General features: G+C 36.8%; 1 protein-coding gene across 4 annotated transcripts in view; it reads right to left on the bottom strand.

Moving 5' to 3' along the window:
* The window catches only part of TMX3 (thioredoxin related transmembrane protein 3), a 30,749-nt gene extending 14,512 nt beyond the window's left edge, over positions 1-16,237 (bottom strand). For all 4 annotated transcript variants that reach the window (XM_069778889.1, XM_069778892.1, XM_069778891.1 and 1 more), the window contains exons 1-9: positions 16,122-16,237; positions 15,799-15,853; positions 11,403-11,442; positions 10,038-10,161; positions 6,809-6,854; positions 5,219-5,299; positions 3,696-3,795; positions 3,367-3,444; positions 1,056-1,122 (exon numbers count right to left, since the gene is read on the bottom strand). In XM_069778889.1, coding sequence (XP_069634990.1) covers positions 1,056-1,122; positions 3,367-3,444; positions 3,696-3,795; positions 5,219-5,299; positions 6,809-6,854; positions 10,038-10,161; positions 11,403-11,442; positions 15,799-15,853; positions 16,122-16,167 — 637 coding nt within the window. In that variant the 5' untranslated portion in view covers positions 16,168-16,237. The remainder of the gene's footprint in view (positions 1-1,055; positions 1,123-3,366; positions 3,445-3,695; positions 3,796-5,218; positions 5,300-6,808; positions 6,855-10,037; positions 10,162-11,402; positions 11,443-15,798; positions 15,854-16,121) is intronic.
* Between the last annotated feature and the right edge of the window lie 321 nt (positions 16,238-16,558).

The following is a 16,558-nucleotide window of genomic DNA, read 5'->3' as shown; positions in this document are numbered from 1 at the left end:
CTATAAAGCATGGGCTTTACAGTATAGTCTGAGTATAATCTAGTACTTATATATGGATATCCACACACATGGATATACATTTTTTATATAAATGGCAGGTGTACTGCTATCAGTGGTGTTATGAAACACTACTAGTCTCAGGTGGCTATTCTACAGCCTACAGGCTCAACAAGCCAGTTAAAGTAATTTATCCAGCCTAAAATTGCGTATCAACAGTCCATGTCTCCTTAATCTCTTTTTGTGAGAGACATGAAATTCAGGAAGAGAAAAACAGGCTGAATGGTCAACCATTCTATGTATGCATAGTATGCTCTGTCAGTTATATAAGGAGAGGTTATGCTGTCTGATCCTTTCCCACTACCAATATCCAAGTAACACAAATGTGAAAGTCACATATGCTCAAAGCTATCAGTTAAGGCCCTCCAAATTTTAATATTGGGAATAAAGGCAGAATTAGTTTCCTCTTCCTTCACAGTGTTTGAAGGAAGGCTTGCTGTACTAAGAAAGTATGCAGCCTGTCTTGCCAAGGCACAACAAGCTCAAACTGGACCCTTTTATGCAATCTCAGAGCAGAGTACACATCTATAAAAACATCAAGTTAACTTCAAGAGATCTGACTGTCAGGAAGAGCACTTACGAGAAAAATCTGATTAAATATTTGGAACTGTAAATTCATCTTACGTGTGACTCATCTTCAGCAAGAGTTTTCTTCTGTTTTGTATATGATGAATTTGGACAGTGAGTGAAGAGACAACTTATAAAAGTGCATTAATGCCAGCAAAGCAGTAATATTATCAGTAACATGTAGCTTCTAACACAAAGCAAACATCATCACTTCTACATCAGTATTACTAAAATGAATTTCTTCAAGTGCATTTGTTCTATAAGAACCAGTTAGTTTTTTCTCTTCTCCTTTATGAAGGAGCTGTTATTTATTATAAAACTGGGGAATTTCCCAGCACCCCAACACAACCTTCAAAAAAATCCCAACTGTTCCAGTTTCTCCATATATACTTGAAGTATCTTGTTTTAAGGTAATGTCCACTTTTACTTACCATCATAAACAAAGTAAGTTCCATCTTTGAAGACTACAACAGCAGGTAATTCAGGCAACGTCACATACTGAAAGAGGTGGTTTTCAGTTAATCCATGGAAGATTAAAAGATTTTTAAACAAACAAACAAACAAAAAAATCTTAAAATATGGAAATGTAGCCCATGGGGAAAATCTCAAAGTACATTAAAGTGTTTTCTGTCTACATTTACTAAAATAAATTTATCAGCTTCCGCGTATTAAAAAGTAACACAACATAAACATATTTTTGAGAGGTAGGTCTCACAAACTGTAAGTGAAGCAGGATTTTTACTAGTATCTGCAGTAGCACAAAGAATATTTTATTGGTTGGACATGAACATTAGATAGGAGTTCATAACTTGAAGGTTTTATCAATCATGCTTTCTGTTCCCAAGTTGTGCTGTTGTCACCATACCTGTCATACTGTTACTTCTACTAAAAGGAGAGTTAATATTGTAGAGTAAAATAGTAACACTGATAATATGCCTCACTAAATCGGGGCTATTTCCCGTAGTTCAGGCTAATGGGAATATAAAGACACAGGTTCAGCAGACAGGGCTGCAAATAGCCCTAGTTTAGGCAACCAGAACAATGAATGTCTGCATTACCACCCTAAACATGATATTTAGGATGGTTAGCAACATACTCAAAAAAACCTGCAAGGTGCAGAAACCTTTCCCTTGGAACTTAAAAGAATCTTATTCAGCTCATGTTTTCAGTAAACTGTCATAGAAGAAATACTGCCTCTATGCCTTACTGCTTGCTACCATTCTAAGTTAAAATTCTAATAGTATTTGTGGTTAAGAAAGGACTGTATCATCAGCTTAGTTTGGATGATGACATTGGCTGAATTGTCTAATTTACAGATATGTCTGGGAAACATAAGAACAGTATCATGAGCACTTTTGCAAATGACATGCCTTCTGTAATCATTCTGCATTATCCTCCTTGGAAATGAAAGTAAAAGCAGTAGATTTATAATGTAACACCTTATATGAATGAGCAAGAAGGTGGTAATTCTAGGTGATGTGTTATTCTCTTATCTGCCCAAAACACAGTTTAGCATCTTTAAAGGGCAAATCAGTCTATATACAGCTTATGGCTTTCAAAAGATGCCTGAAGCTTGGAACAAGATTACCTAAGGTGATGAAACAAAATCTAACAGTGAATACTGTCATACAAAGCCTCATTACAACTAGCAGCCAGTGATTTTGTAACATTTTTATTTCTTTCTATCGAATATTGCATACCATCACTACTTCAGTTTAAATGACATTTTTGTGAAATCATATCCAGTGGGAAAAACAGTTCACTGCTTACATCACTATGATCACAGAATCTCAGAAGGTTCCAGCCTTTTACACTCTTTCCACTGCACAAGTGAACAGTACTTTTCTTGCTCAACTGGGGCTGAAGTGCAAATAGCAATATTCAAATTGAGGTAGCTTTTGGTACAAGGCTTCTGGAAATCTAACAATATACTATTTATAACGAGGCCGGTTCTATTTATGATGTTGGAAAATGCAGGAGCCTAAAAAAAATAAGTTATGCTAGTTCTCACCCTGCTAGTCCCAAACTAATTTCAAAGTCATGCATTATCAGGCATGGAGTAGACTTGGGTCCCACTTGGAGATAACAATAAATTAAAAAGCCTCTTAATTTTGCTTCAACACATAAGCAACAACAGTTAGAATAACAACAGTAGTAGCAATTTTTTCCACCCTTGTGACTTAACTGTAAATAATGTTCTTGTTACAGAATCCTCCAAAGAGCCACATGAGAATTCTGCAGCCAGTAGATTGGATCAGTTGATCCGTAGGCAGACTAATGTTTTGATCAGCTGTATTGCACAAGGTGAAAATAACTTACCTTTTCACTTACTTCTCTATTAGGGTACCAGTGGTACCCTATGCCACAGACCCCCAAACTAGTTATAAAAGAGGCTGGTGAAAGGGCTGTCAGGAGCAATAAGAGCTTTGCATTGCCTAAGAATCAAAGTATCTACCTTCTTGAGCAGGTTGTACGGTACGCGTTGAGTTCTGCATATCTTCTGTTTAATTTTATTAATATGACTGAACAAATAATTTGGCTAATACAAAGCAATGACAGACTGAAACTTTGTATTCTTTCCCCAAATACTCAAAAATGAAATGTTTCAGTGTAATTAGACTGAAATTTATCAAAGCCAAATATACTGTAAGAAGCAATTTCTGTGCTATCAAAACAGCAGATTACATATATGAGGAGAACTATACCATTTCTGTGGAAACAGTAGGAACTGAAACAGCTTACCTCAGGCAGCACATCTTCTGAGGCAGAAAAAAAGTACGTATAAACTATTAGCTCTGAAGCAACTTCAATGTATTTTTCCTGCAAAAATACAAACAATGTTTTTTAATTTCTGAACTTCTAGTATGCTTCACACGGAAGTTTTGTGACATACGTTATCTTCAAAGAGTAATTACAAAATATAGTTATGACACAAGATTGTAAGAACACTTCAATAAACATAAAAAAAGATGAGTATTTATTACAAGCATGCACTTCAGTCTTTTAGAAGATATTTTAAACTACATCTGTGACTAGCCAAAAAAAGTAACTTTATTTAATCAAACTCAAACCTTTAAAGGAGATTCACCACCAACATACACAAAGAGTACACGATGTCTCTTTTGCACATGCTCAAACATATGCTGGCTAGGAAGTGGCCTGATAAGAGGTCTGCGAGGAGGGAAAAAAGAGAAAGAAAAATCTCAGTTTCTGCAAGCTGCAAAACCCAAACAAATTAAAATCCTCAACAAAATGCCATACAGTTTTTTGTGTTTTTCTTTTTTAAAAAAAAAACTAAATTCCCCAATGTAAATTCATTTAGTTTCTCAATTTATTATTTCAGTTTCAGCTAAAAGCAATAAAACTAAAAATCCCCCCAAAATAAACCTGTTATGTTTCTCAAACAGCACACTTAAATTTGAAATTAGTATCTTAGTACAAAATGCTGCTATGATGTAAACATGCATGTCATTTACTGGCCACAGAATCACAGATTGGGTTGCATTAGAAGATACCTTCAAAGATCATCTAGTCCAACCCCCCTGCCATGGGCAGGGACATCTTTCACCAGACCAGGTTGCTCAAAGCCCCACCCAACCTGACCTTGAACGCTTCCAGGGATGGGGCATCCACAGCTTCTCTGGGCAACCTGTACCAGTGCCTCACCACGCTTACAGCAAAAAATTGTCTTCCTTATGCCCAATCTGAATCTACCCTCTTTTAAGTTTAAAATCTTTGCCCCTTATCCTCTCAGTACAGGCCCTGATAAAAAGTCTCTCTCCGTCTTTCTTATAAGCCCTCTTTATATAGTGAAAGGCCACAACGAGGTCTTCCCAGCCACAGTAAGGTATTAGTCATTTGAGAGAGAGAATTCTGAATGTAAGCACAACAGTTAGAAAATGTGGTCTTAGAAATAAATAATCCTACAACATTCTGGTAAATTATTAGAGATCACTGATATTCCTAAACTACAGAATTCTGAACAATGATTAATATTATGTACCTATATGAATGCTTCTTAATTATATTTAGGAATGAAGGACAGAAATGTGATTCTTTTTTCTCTCCAAAGATTACCATCTATAACATTTAGAAGACACAGGCCACTGTAGAGAAGGAGGAAAAAGCCAACAGAAATTGTTATGAACAATTCTGTAAAAGCAATTTCCTTACATTGCCAATTGCTGCAACTTTTCAGGTGGATAAGCATATATTAAACTAATATTTATAAGATAACTTTTGAGTATTAAACAGATTCTGCCTTAGTAATGATGTCTATCTATCCGCCAACATTTAGGTCAGTATTCTTGTTTCTGGCTTCCATGAGTTTCATTTGTTCATAGTTTCCATTACTTTGAAAAGCCCTTAGTTCTTGCACTGTAAAGAAGGGATTGCGACTAGCCAGTCTCTACTTACTTTCTCTGTGCCACTCACCACCAGTCTCACATGCAACCACACATATAGTACATATTCTAGTTTTTAACTTCGTGTCAATGTCTTGTTCTTTTTTAAATAGATTTAATTTTTGGCCAACCTTAAAACCGTTCAGAATTATTAAGTCACCAGAACCAGTCTCACAGAAGAGTAGACTTACCCTGCCACTCTATTAGCAAATTCAATTATATCATCTTTGGTTCTAGGTCCTCTATAGTTGTATGCCAAGTCACCTTTTAAGCTAAAAAATAGGGAAAACAAAAAAAGAACAGAATTGAAAACAACTAAACTATATCTGCAAATGTAGAATTACTGAATCTTCACGTTTATTACAGTCGCCTTTTAGCAAGTGATAAGCAAGATCATTTTTCAAATAGTCAGATAAAAGAAGTGGTCAGCAGAATGTAAAACTCAATAATACAATACAATGCAATTAGGCACTAAAAACTTATTTACACATCATCTGATTTACTGACTTTTAAAAATAATTAAACCTCTTTTACAATTATCTTTTCCTAGTACACCGAAGTAATTTACTTTGTAAACACACAGATCATTTGGAACATTTGCTTATGACCACATAAAAAACCCCACACGCCCAAACCAAACTCCAAACATTCAGCATTTATGCCACTTAGGGATTAGTCCTTTTAAAAGACAAACATATAAACTTCTTTAATGCTTTTTTATCATTGAAAAGTATCAAATGATCTGCAAAACCTTCTGAATTTATGTTTTAAATTAAGCTTCCATGAACTTTTGTTCAGTTCACTGTACTCTGCTGACAGGGGATGTAGCACGCTTGTATTATAAGAATACTCAAAGAAGTTTTATTAATTCTAACAGGCTTTTTCTAAATCCATATAGGTTTAGGAAACTCACAGGAAAAAAGTAATCATAAACCCAATTTTCTATGCCTCTATATGCCAATAAAGTTTTTCATCCTTAAAGATTAATAAGCTGAACATCTCTGCCGCCTTTTTGAGAAAACTAACTTGACAAGATTTATTATATATTATGAATACTCTTTGCTTAAGCAATAACCTGCTAACAAACCCAGTATGTTCACAGTAAAAAGTACATAAGCAAGTACATATAGTATCATTATGGACTGGTATTTTCCTATAAATTTTGTCCTCCATTGATTTTTATTTTTTAATAACGTGAAGAAAAATATCTACATATACTTCTCTTGTCAAACAACTGCTCTCACACTTCACCCTATATAGTAACCACTACTGTCATTTACATAAGATTTTCAGGTACACTGAAGAGAAGAGAGAAGTAATTAAAAACAAGAAAATGCAATCAGCAACTCACAAAAACTTAACAGGAAGACTCAGGTATGCACTTACTGCCTGAATCACTCTACAGGTGTCAGATCAATTGGTGCATGAAATTCCTTTTTCTAGTAATAATTTAAAATATATATATTTATATACATACACTTTAACAAAGTTGCATAGAAAACAGCAGTTAAATGAATTCCAAATTGGCTAACGTGCCTTTAAGAATTGCTTCTAAATAAGATGCTTGATATTACTGAATTTCAAAGCAAAACAGTCCAGCAGAAATCAAAGATAATGTCAGAACAAGATGGTGGAGTACTTTTGTTTGTTTTGGGTTTTAGGGCTTTTTTGTGGTTCATTTGTTTGGGATTTTTAAGCAGAGAGGACTATTTTTTTTACTGTCATAAAATCAGTGGTAGGATACATAACTGTTCAAAACTCAGCAGGAAGCATCAACTTACAGCTTAATCGTTGGATAGCCTCGCACTCCAAATTCAGATGCAATACCTGAAAGAAATGTGTTAATGCCAAAGTGAACCAAGACTTTCTTGCTCTCCTACCTTAATCTTTAAACACAGTTTACTATTCAAGCCACATAAATAAATGAAAAACCTACCACTTAGTTCAGTATGAATTATTTTACTTGCTTTCAAGCAGCTGCTGTTACGAAGCTGTATCATTAAATTTTGGACCTCTTTCAGAGGTACTGCAGAGTCCCTTCGTAGGCTCTCAATTCATATGCCACAAGTCAAATGGCATGCAAATCCTCTAAATAGACATGCTTGGTCAGTTTTCACCAAAAGGTAATATGCATTTAATATGCATATACAATTGGCTGGAAATATCAAAGGCAAGAATTAAGCATCATTCATGTATAGTTGTAAACGCTAATGCTTAAAAGAAATATAAAAGACAATTAACTACTCGTGCTACAGTAATGGGTAACAACAGAAGTGCAGTATCATACTGAAGTGGTTACAAAAAAGTCAGTTTTTAAAGCATATTCTGCGGAGGTAGATGTCTACAGTCATCAACTTCATCAGAAATAGACACTTTCTACGCAATCAGTTACTTACCTGCTGCTTACTAAAGTGGTAAAAAGTAAGACAATTGCAGAACTTTTTTCCCCTACCTCATGTTTGTTTAAAACCTTATATTTTGCTCCCATCAATTGGAATACAATTTGCAATCACCCTTCCAGTTGTGAGCATAGCAACTGCCACCTTCAACTACACTTTCCAGTTAATTCAGTGTTTTCCAAAAGTTAAACTAAGTAGTCTTCAAAAAAGGCTAAAATTCTGACAATGCTTGTCCACTTCCCTACTGAAAAACAACCCCTGCACTCAAAATGCACCAAGAGTCAATACTTTTAACATAAACATTCTGAAGCTACCAACCACATGCCAGAGCAGCAGATGTGGGAGAACTTGTGTGCAGGGCTCTGAATAACAGTTTAGAAATTGTGACCCGAAGGCTGTTTGCCTGGATCAAAACCATAATTGCACAGAACTACAAATCAATCTACCAGCATCTTAGTCAAAGGAGATTGATCTAAGAAATACGCATACTAGGATGAATTTGATACTGATCCTTTTCTCTCATAGCTGTACTACATAGAACTAGAATGCATTAAAATGTGTATTAGAACATTCAATCACAAGACCTATTGACAGGCACTTAATTTCTCTTTGTACAGCTCTTGAGCACAGTCAGGAGAACTACAAAATAGACATTCTTTCATTTTGTTTTTTTTAAATATCCCAAACGTGGAGATTACTAAAATCCTCTCAACATCATGGAAGTGACTTACTTATTTACATCATCACCTCCACTTGTTGATATGAAGAATGCAGAATAGGCAAACAGCAGCAATTATGCTAGCCCCCAGGTGTGACGTATTTCTACTTTGATCACATTCAGTGGACTTCTGAGGCTAACCCCCATGAAAATTCAACTGATACCACACCAGGTGACTGTTCTGTTGATGTAACTGCTGTATCCTCTTTCCACACAGCTACCAGAGGCAACGCTTATTGGATGCTTTATATGTTCAGCTGTGATCTCAACTCTCTGATGACAAGCTACCCAAAGTTCTGATTTTTCACACTACTTCATATTCCTATTAGGAACACAAACTGTGCAGAGTCCACTATTCATGTTCCTTCCCAGTTACATGCATGTGCCCAGCTGCATTTTCTTCTGATGTTCTCAAGATTGAATTACTTCGATTTCAGAGAATCTTTAGATTGGGAAGACATTAAGCAGAGTTAACTGAACTTTTCATACCCAGATATTGTAAAATTTCCATTTTCAAAATAAAAGCATGAAACTATTTCAAAACATTTATCAGACTCTATTCTTCATAAAACTAGTAACAAATCTGAGAAGAAAAATATTTCCAGGGCACAAAGGTACCCTTGCAGTTTGTAGTAATTTTTAAAAATGCAAAGCTGAATTTGAGAACAAAACCAACATGCCAATTCTGTTCTAGGTAGCAAATACAAAAATTAGTATCAGGATGCCAGAATATTTCAGAGTAAGAGTTTATACAATTTGTATGATTTAAAATTTTATATGATGACTGGAACGTTAGAGATCTACCAAATGTATTCCTAATTTTGAAGTTACCTGGTTGCATGATCTTGAAACTTTTCATTCTCAAGACTTATTTTGCTTTAGCAAATAAGTATCTTTAAGGTGAAACATGAGGTCAAATTTATGTGGTTTTACAAAAACAACTACATATAATAAATTGGTGTTTGAGACAAGATCATTTTGATCTCAAAAGACCAAACTCTGCCATATGTAGGCACAGAAAAAGTGGAGTATCACAGAAAAAAAGTATTCTGCATAATATTTTATGCAAGTATAACAATCCTGAATAATCAGGTTTAATGGTTATTAACTAAAAACATTACATGTATTAACAGAGTTTCATTACATACAGATCTCACTTGGGCCCCACTGCTCCCTATGCCTTCCCTCTTAAATATCCTCCTGGTTCTACATACTTTTAAGTGAAATGACGATAAACAAGCACACTAAAACTAAGAAAATACTGTTAAGCATGCAAAAATCCTCTCATGTCTACCCAAACCACTTCTCTAAATACCTAAAGTTTTGGGTTTTCTCCAAAAGGTCAGTACATATGAAAGGCATCATCAAAAAAGAGAGCATTAAAATAGTTGAAATTGGTTCTTCAAGACGACATTTACAGAGAAACACGGGGAGAAATTGGTTCAACACTGATGTAATGACTTCAGTGATTTCAGCAGGCTTTTGGTGTAACGTCTTAAGGACTGATTACCTGAAAAGAATAATAGCAAGAACACAAGCACTTGTACAACAATTATACAAGGAACCTAAAATTGGATGCTGTCAAGACACGGACCACAAAGATGCTTGTATAATGATACTCTAAGAAGCCTATCAAAAGTGGATCTTTGAAAAGCTTTTACCTTCCATTTGTCAGGAAGAATTCCCTACATAAGCAGAAACAAGTGTGATAAAAAATGCATACTACAGCATGTTGTCACTTTTAGAAAGAAAAAGATCAGGAAATTGTTCTCCAATGACTGTTTGCATACATTTGTTATGATACAGAAGAGAAGAATGACTTAATGAAAAAAATTAAGAACAGTTCCAAAACAGAGGCTGTCATGAAATTACCGCTAACCAAACCATACTTACTAGAAAAGGAAGTTGCATCCATCTTCCCAACTTTTACTGGAGAGCCCATGTTTTTCATTTCTATACCCACTTCATTCCAGACAGGCTCCAGTTTCTTGCAGTGGCCACACCAAGGTGCATAAAACTGAGAAGCAAATGCATTTGAATTAAAAAAAAAAAAAAAAAAAAAAAAAAAAAAAAGAGAGAGAGAGAAGTTAATGAAGAGAAATAATTAAGAGAAGTTGATTCTATGATTAACCCTCAAATACATCAGCAAGGCTTATTTTCCAGTCACGGTGCAATTTAAGTCTTAATAAAACTGCAAGTTAATTACAATGCTGGAGTGACAGAGCTTTTATGATTTGGTGCTACTTTTAATGTGAAAGCACAAGTTTGAAAAGAATACATTCAACTGCTGTACTATTATACCATTTCTTATTTAAAAATAGACTGTGTGGTAACTTTTTTTTTTTTTTTAAATCTCTTTTGGAATATTTTCCTCCTTTTTTGAAAGTTAAAAGATCACGTAATTGATCTACCCAGGAATATGAATTTATTTGCCAATAGGGGAACACTATTCTTTGAAAGGAAAGGATATATATATATAGCCCTCTGGATTCCAGTTCTTCAGCAACTACTTTTATACAAGCACACTGTAAAATTGATCTCATTTTCTCAGGGCCAACAACAGCTCAGGGCTGCAACACTTCAGTGAAATCAATAGGGAAGATAACAATATTTTGGTATAACAAGATCAGGTCGCAACTTGACAAAGTTGGATTTTGTTTTCCTATACATTACTGATCAATTCTGAATCTGCATATATAGTTTCCCCCATTCAAAAATCACAAATCTGAATTATACAATTTGGGAATTACAGTTCATATTTGGGTGAGCTAAAAAGAATTTTATCTCATTCCCAAACAAGCTCAATCTTTTAAATAATTCCTTGAAATAAGAAGCACTGAATCTTTCCATATATGTTAGAAAAGCAAAAGAAACCTCTCATATATTTGATCTTGTAGTGCTAAATGTCTAGAACACAAATTAGCTGGTGTAAGTAAAGAATGGAACTAAAAATTCTGAACAGAGATTATCACCTCCTGACTCTAAGTGTTAGGTAATCTGCTTTCCTTTTTTAAGGACTGTAAAACACAGGATGAAGCATCCTGTCTGCATCCAGTACTCAGTCTAATTCCTGGTTCATCCTGAACACTGACAGATTGCTTATCCATCCTGTCAGAAGAATTACTGTCATGTAATTTTTCAGCACCATGTACAAGCAATTTTCCAAATGATGAAGCAGCTTTACTACAGAGTGTAGGATTGTACATTTTGTGTTTTGATTTCCACTAGCAGGTCTTCCCATTTTTCTTATATACTCACATCTACGAGCCAAATATCATCTTTACGGTTTTCTTTAAACCTGGGAGGGGAAAAAAAAATGAAATCAGTATACGATATATTTGAAAATAAGTGAAGCGCATGTACAAAACAGGCAAAGTCTACAATTAAGTTGGTATAAACTATAGATACAAGAATTCTGTTTTGTTTCTTTCTTTGAGGGTGGGGGGAAGGAGGAAATAGTTATTTTTCAGTATTAAGATTGCCCCCGCACATAAAATTACATACTCAGTTGTACCAATTAGGTTTCTATAACTATTTGCCAAGACAAAAAAAACCAAACCAGAAAAACAGTAAGAAATCAGAAAACACACCAAACCACACAAAAGTTATTTCATTAGGATATGTAATCTAAGGGGAAGAAGTATTTTGCAGCTGTTCTAGTTATATTAAATACTGTTGTTGACTGTTTAGAAAATCAGATCAGCTGATACAGACCCTTAGAGCATTGGTTTACACTGTTAATCTTAGCTTTACTGAACGTAGACTAACTAAATTATCTTTCATGTTAACATGCAAAGCAATTTTAATTCAACCTCCTTTAAAATTTTACATTTAGGTGTGTCAGTTTTTGTTTTTATCAAAGGTGCACACAAGAAACCAACTTATTGGAATAAAAATGTTCAAGTTCTTGATAAAAACCAGAGATACGCAGGTACTACTGAATACTCTTAATGCTAGAAAAATAACATCTTAATGAACTGACTAGCTTTATTAACTGTAAATTTGTCACTAAATGCTAAAACCTCTGAAACAAAAATAGAACATGATAAATCAAAGTTCCTCATTACCTCTTGAAATGTTCCCTACACATTTCACTGAACTGTTGTCACTACAAGATCATAGAAATTATCAAATTACTTAACTATTTCTATGTTGAGAATTAAATAAGCCAGAATTTTAATCTAAGGTTTAGTTTTGTAAAAGATAGGCTTCGTAAAAGCGACTAGAACTGGGAGTAATGTAACGTGCTATAAAATACATTACACGCATTCTTACTGTACCACTCTTATTGTGAAAGGAGATGAATATACATATATATAATTACTCAATAAGTGTGTGATCTACACTCCAAGTTAAGATCCAATTAATAGAAATTATAGCCCAACTTGTCAACTCCCAATATGCAGCATGCCTATAAATGGCTCACAGGTGGCAAGCAGAATCAGAGAACATTTATTATATTTCATTTAAAGCTGAACAGACCTGTAATGGTCCATAATGTTTTTGAAGAAATACTAATGCTGATGCTGGCCTACTCTTTGAAAGAAATAATTCAGAAATCATGAATATAATCTAATTACAGCACTGACTATTTTCAACTTAGAATTGCAGCATTTCACTGGTAATTTCAAGCCTGTTTTGTCTTATTGACGGCATACCAAGGTTGCAATTCTTGTACAGCAGAAAAGGTATTTGCAGTGACTAACATAAAACTGCTACAGGACAGCAGCATTTTTAAGTCACAAAATTGCTTAGTTGACCACCTCACTAAAAATTTACTTCACCACCCTAAGTGCTACAGAGCTAATGAAAGAACTAGCTAGAGTCTAGTGTCTCTTGAGAATGCTAATGAAGCTCCAGCTAACTTCCAATTACAATGTCAAATAATCATTATGATGCAAAAGGCAGAAAACAGCTACTGAATCATCAGATCCTGGGCCATGCTTCAATTTAGAGTACCACCTTTGGCTTGTAAAAGAAGAATGTACAATGAAATGTTCTCCTCCCCCTGCCACAGTATGACTGTTATGGGAGACTGCAGAGAGTGTTAAAGTACTGAGAAAGGTAGACTGAAATCTTGCAAAACTAGTAGACATCAAGGAAAAGAGGGAAAGAAAGGAAATGTCTGGAGGCAGAACATTTTTCAATGGAATTTAACAACTTTAGCCTAAGATACTGTAAAAAATACTGTAGTTCTTACAATAACAAATTTCAATCTTTACCACTCATTTACAAGCGCCTATTTAATGAACTTCCACAGAAACCAATATATGAAGTGTGACAAAACCCAACTATCTGAACTCATTCTAGTTTTGGTAATGTCAATGACTGAACTATTAGACAGTTTTAAGAAAGTTCAACATACTGTTGAAGAAAAATGGAAATCTCTGTACAAATGGGTATTTAAGCATTTTCTGAAGGTGCTGTTTCTAGGCCCTGTAAATACATTTCCAAGCGCAAAATTTCAGTCTTTTTTTAACTGTCCTACGCAATCCTCTCTCTGTCAGCTGACACAGGCACAATCATACTGGTGGAAAAATGACATAGGTGTTGCATATCCTTGAATCAAAATTATTTGCTCAAATACATACAATTTCCCAACATTTGGCACTACATGATCAAATGTTGCCTCAACCTCCACTTAATCCATGTACCCCACTTAATCATTAATGGTTAAAAGAAACCGGTGTGAAGCAAAACTGAAGACCAAGGCCACAATTCCAACGGCCTTAAACTAATCCAGCTGCTGTTTCTATTCCTTCCCATCTTCCTTCTCACCCCCCAGCACTATTTCTGATGCTTCTGTTCCTGAGTTGAGCCACCAATGCAACCTTGCAGACACAGGTTACTTATCTGCTTCATTATCACACTGGAACAAGTCACCAAATATTGCAAGATGAGTACTGATCTGAGGCAGTCAGCAGTTTGAGCAGCATAAGCTGATAGGAACCATAGCTCTTATTCTGCATCCCTTCCACAGCCCAGTTGGGTGATGCTGGGTAACTTGCATCTCTGTTAGTCCTTCTCTGCTACTTGTTTTCCTACATTCTGTAAGCTTGGGAAAGGGACCTGCACCTTGTGCTAGTAGGCATTGTTTGCAACTACCAAAATTCAAATAAAACCCAAAGTTTTCAGCAACAGCAAAAACTCCATGATGTTTAGGCATCTATAAAATAGAAAACTTGAAACTTTCACCAGTCACTGGTCCCAATTTTTTTTAAACTGTTTTCCTGACTTTCTCCACCATTTGCCAATTAGCTAAAAAAAACCCAAAAACAACACACAACCTATCCTGAAGAAATCCCCATTTAATTTTTACTCCCAACTACAGACTTCTATATAGTTTTGTAGTTGAAAAATCCAAGTATTCTAAAACAGGATTTTCTTTTATCAGCTATTTCAAAAAAGTTATGTGACTACAAAATTATGCTTCTTCACTCCAAAACAGCAATTACATTTAAATTTATACCTGTGGAAATATAATACAGGAACATGACAGGGGAGCACAGATACACCCTATTTTATTCACTTAGCCTCTTTATCTTCAGTCCTTGAAAATATGAGGCTTGTTTCAAAAATAAGCTTTGAAAATCAAGTCCAAGCAGTTTCTGTGCTTCGGTTGCTTTTTTACAACACTTTAAACACCAGTCAGAGATGCTGATGTATCTCTCTTCAGTACCCCTTCCATACATTCTCATTCTCTCCCCCATAATTCCACTGTACCTCATTTGATCCTATGATTATCTGGTCTAGCTGAATAAGCAACATGGTAAAAAAGTGAATGGTTTTCTGACTTTTTAGCTCTATGATGCAATTTATCATGGATTGAACCCTCATGAAAACATCACCTTCGACTGGCTTAAATTTATCATAAAGCAGCCATCTAACACCACCTTCTCCTCCTCTACCAGCTAGTATTTTCTATACCTTCTATTTCAATTATAATAATTGTTCTGCTTTGTAGCACTTTAGATCAACCAGCTGATCTGACAAAAACAAAAATAATTTCATTTTTGGAAAGCTAGTTTTTATTAGAAACAGCAAGAATGTAGCCATCAAACTGCTAAAGCAAGGCAGTACCTGAACAATGACACTACATAACCAAGTTAAGGGCAGGACTACCCATTTCAACACCTCCAGAGTCTCAGGGCTAAATCTGTTGTAAAATCACATTTTTACACCGGAATATAATTGGGACTTCAAGCAGCCATGAACTCGTCCTGCAGGCCTCCTTCTCTCTTCCATTTCTGGCCATGCATGAATGCACTTATACTCGTTCTCCAGCTACGCAGCAAACCCTACTGAAGAATTTGGTCAAGCACAATCAGCTTTTAATTGGGGCAGGCATCAATCTACCAATACGTTTACCAAAAAGAAAGAAAGAGCAAGGAAGCCTGAGAACATTTTTTGCAACAGCACCCATAATAACAGCTTTAAAAAGAATTGCAAAATTAAAGTGTTCCTCAGCTTCATTAAATTGCACCTACTTAATACAGGCCACAGTCTTTCTGCCATTCCTGCTAAGAAAAAGACAAACTTTTCCAGCGTAGTTTTCTTGACAACCACATTCTGCACGAAGCTGTGTGTCCTGGATCATCCCCCCCCCGCAAAAAGAAAAACAATACTTAAGAAGGCAAGGCACCCCAGTACTTACGACTCATCTAGATCCTCCACAAAACCGGCACCTGATGCCACCGCATGTGCAACCACTGCGAGGTAAGAAAAAGCGTACCGTGGCTGATCTCCAAACCAAACCTGGGGTGCTCACCACGCCAGCGCACCTTTCCCCCCCTCCTTGCCCTCCAACCCTCTCCCACAGCCCCAGCCTTCCCCGCTGCCCCGCACCGCCCGCGGCAGCGCTGCCCGCTGCTCCCCTCGACCCTTCTCCCGCCTCCCAGCCCCACCGCTTTTCCTCCCCTCCGCCCGACCAGGCCGCAGCCGGCAGCCCGAAGCGGCTGGCGGCCGCCCGGCCGTTACCTGCCGCCCAGAGGAGCCACCGCCGCCGCCCGCCCGCCGCTGCCATCTTGACAGGAGCCGCGGCGAGGCCGGAAGGGGAAGCGGCGCGCGGCAGCGCCGACCTTTCCCTCAGCTGCGCAGGCGCGGGGGCCGCGGGCGGCCGTCGCGGGCCAGTTCCTGCGCGTGAGAATGCGGAGGCGGCGGTTCTCCCTGAGGGGAGTAACGGCAGCCACGGGCCGGCCCGACCCCGCTCACCCCGGGTCTCTGCGCCGCCGAAGGGCGCCCGCGGGGGGGGGGGGGGCGTTGTGACACCCTGACACGGTGAAGGGACGCGGCGTGGCTGGACGTTGTCATCTTCCGCTGGTTTCCAGAGTTAGGGCCCGCCAGGCTCTCTCATTCAGTAAAATCAATGCTCTGATTCCTTGGAACATGAGTTTCGGCAGAAAAAACGTGTGCCA

This window comes from Haliaeetus albicilla, chromosome 3, assembly GCF_947461875.1.
Source record: "Haliaeetus albicilla chromosome 3, bHalAlb1.1, whole genome shotgun sequence".
Classification (NCBI taxonomy): domain Eukaryota; kingdom Metazoa; phylum Chordata; class Aves; order Accipitriformes; family Accipitridae; genus Haliaeetus; species Haliaeetus albicilla.
Note: the sequence above shows the minus strand (reverse complement) of the source record. Positions and strands in the feature narration are given on the sequence as shown.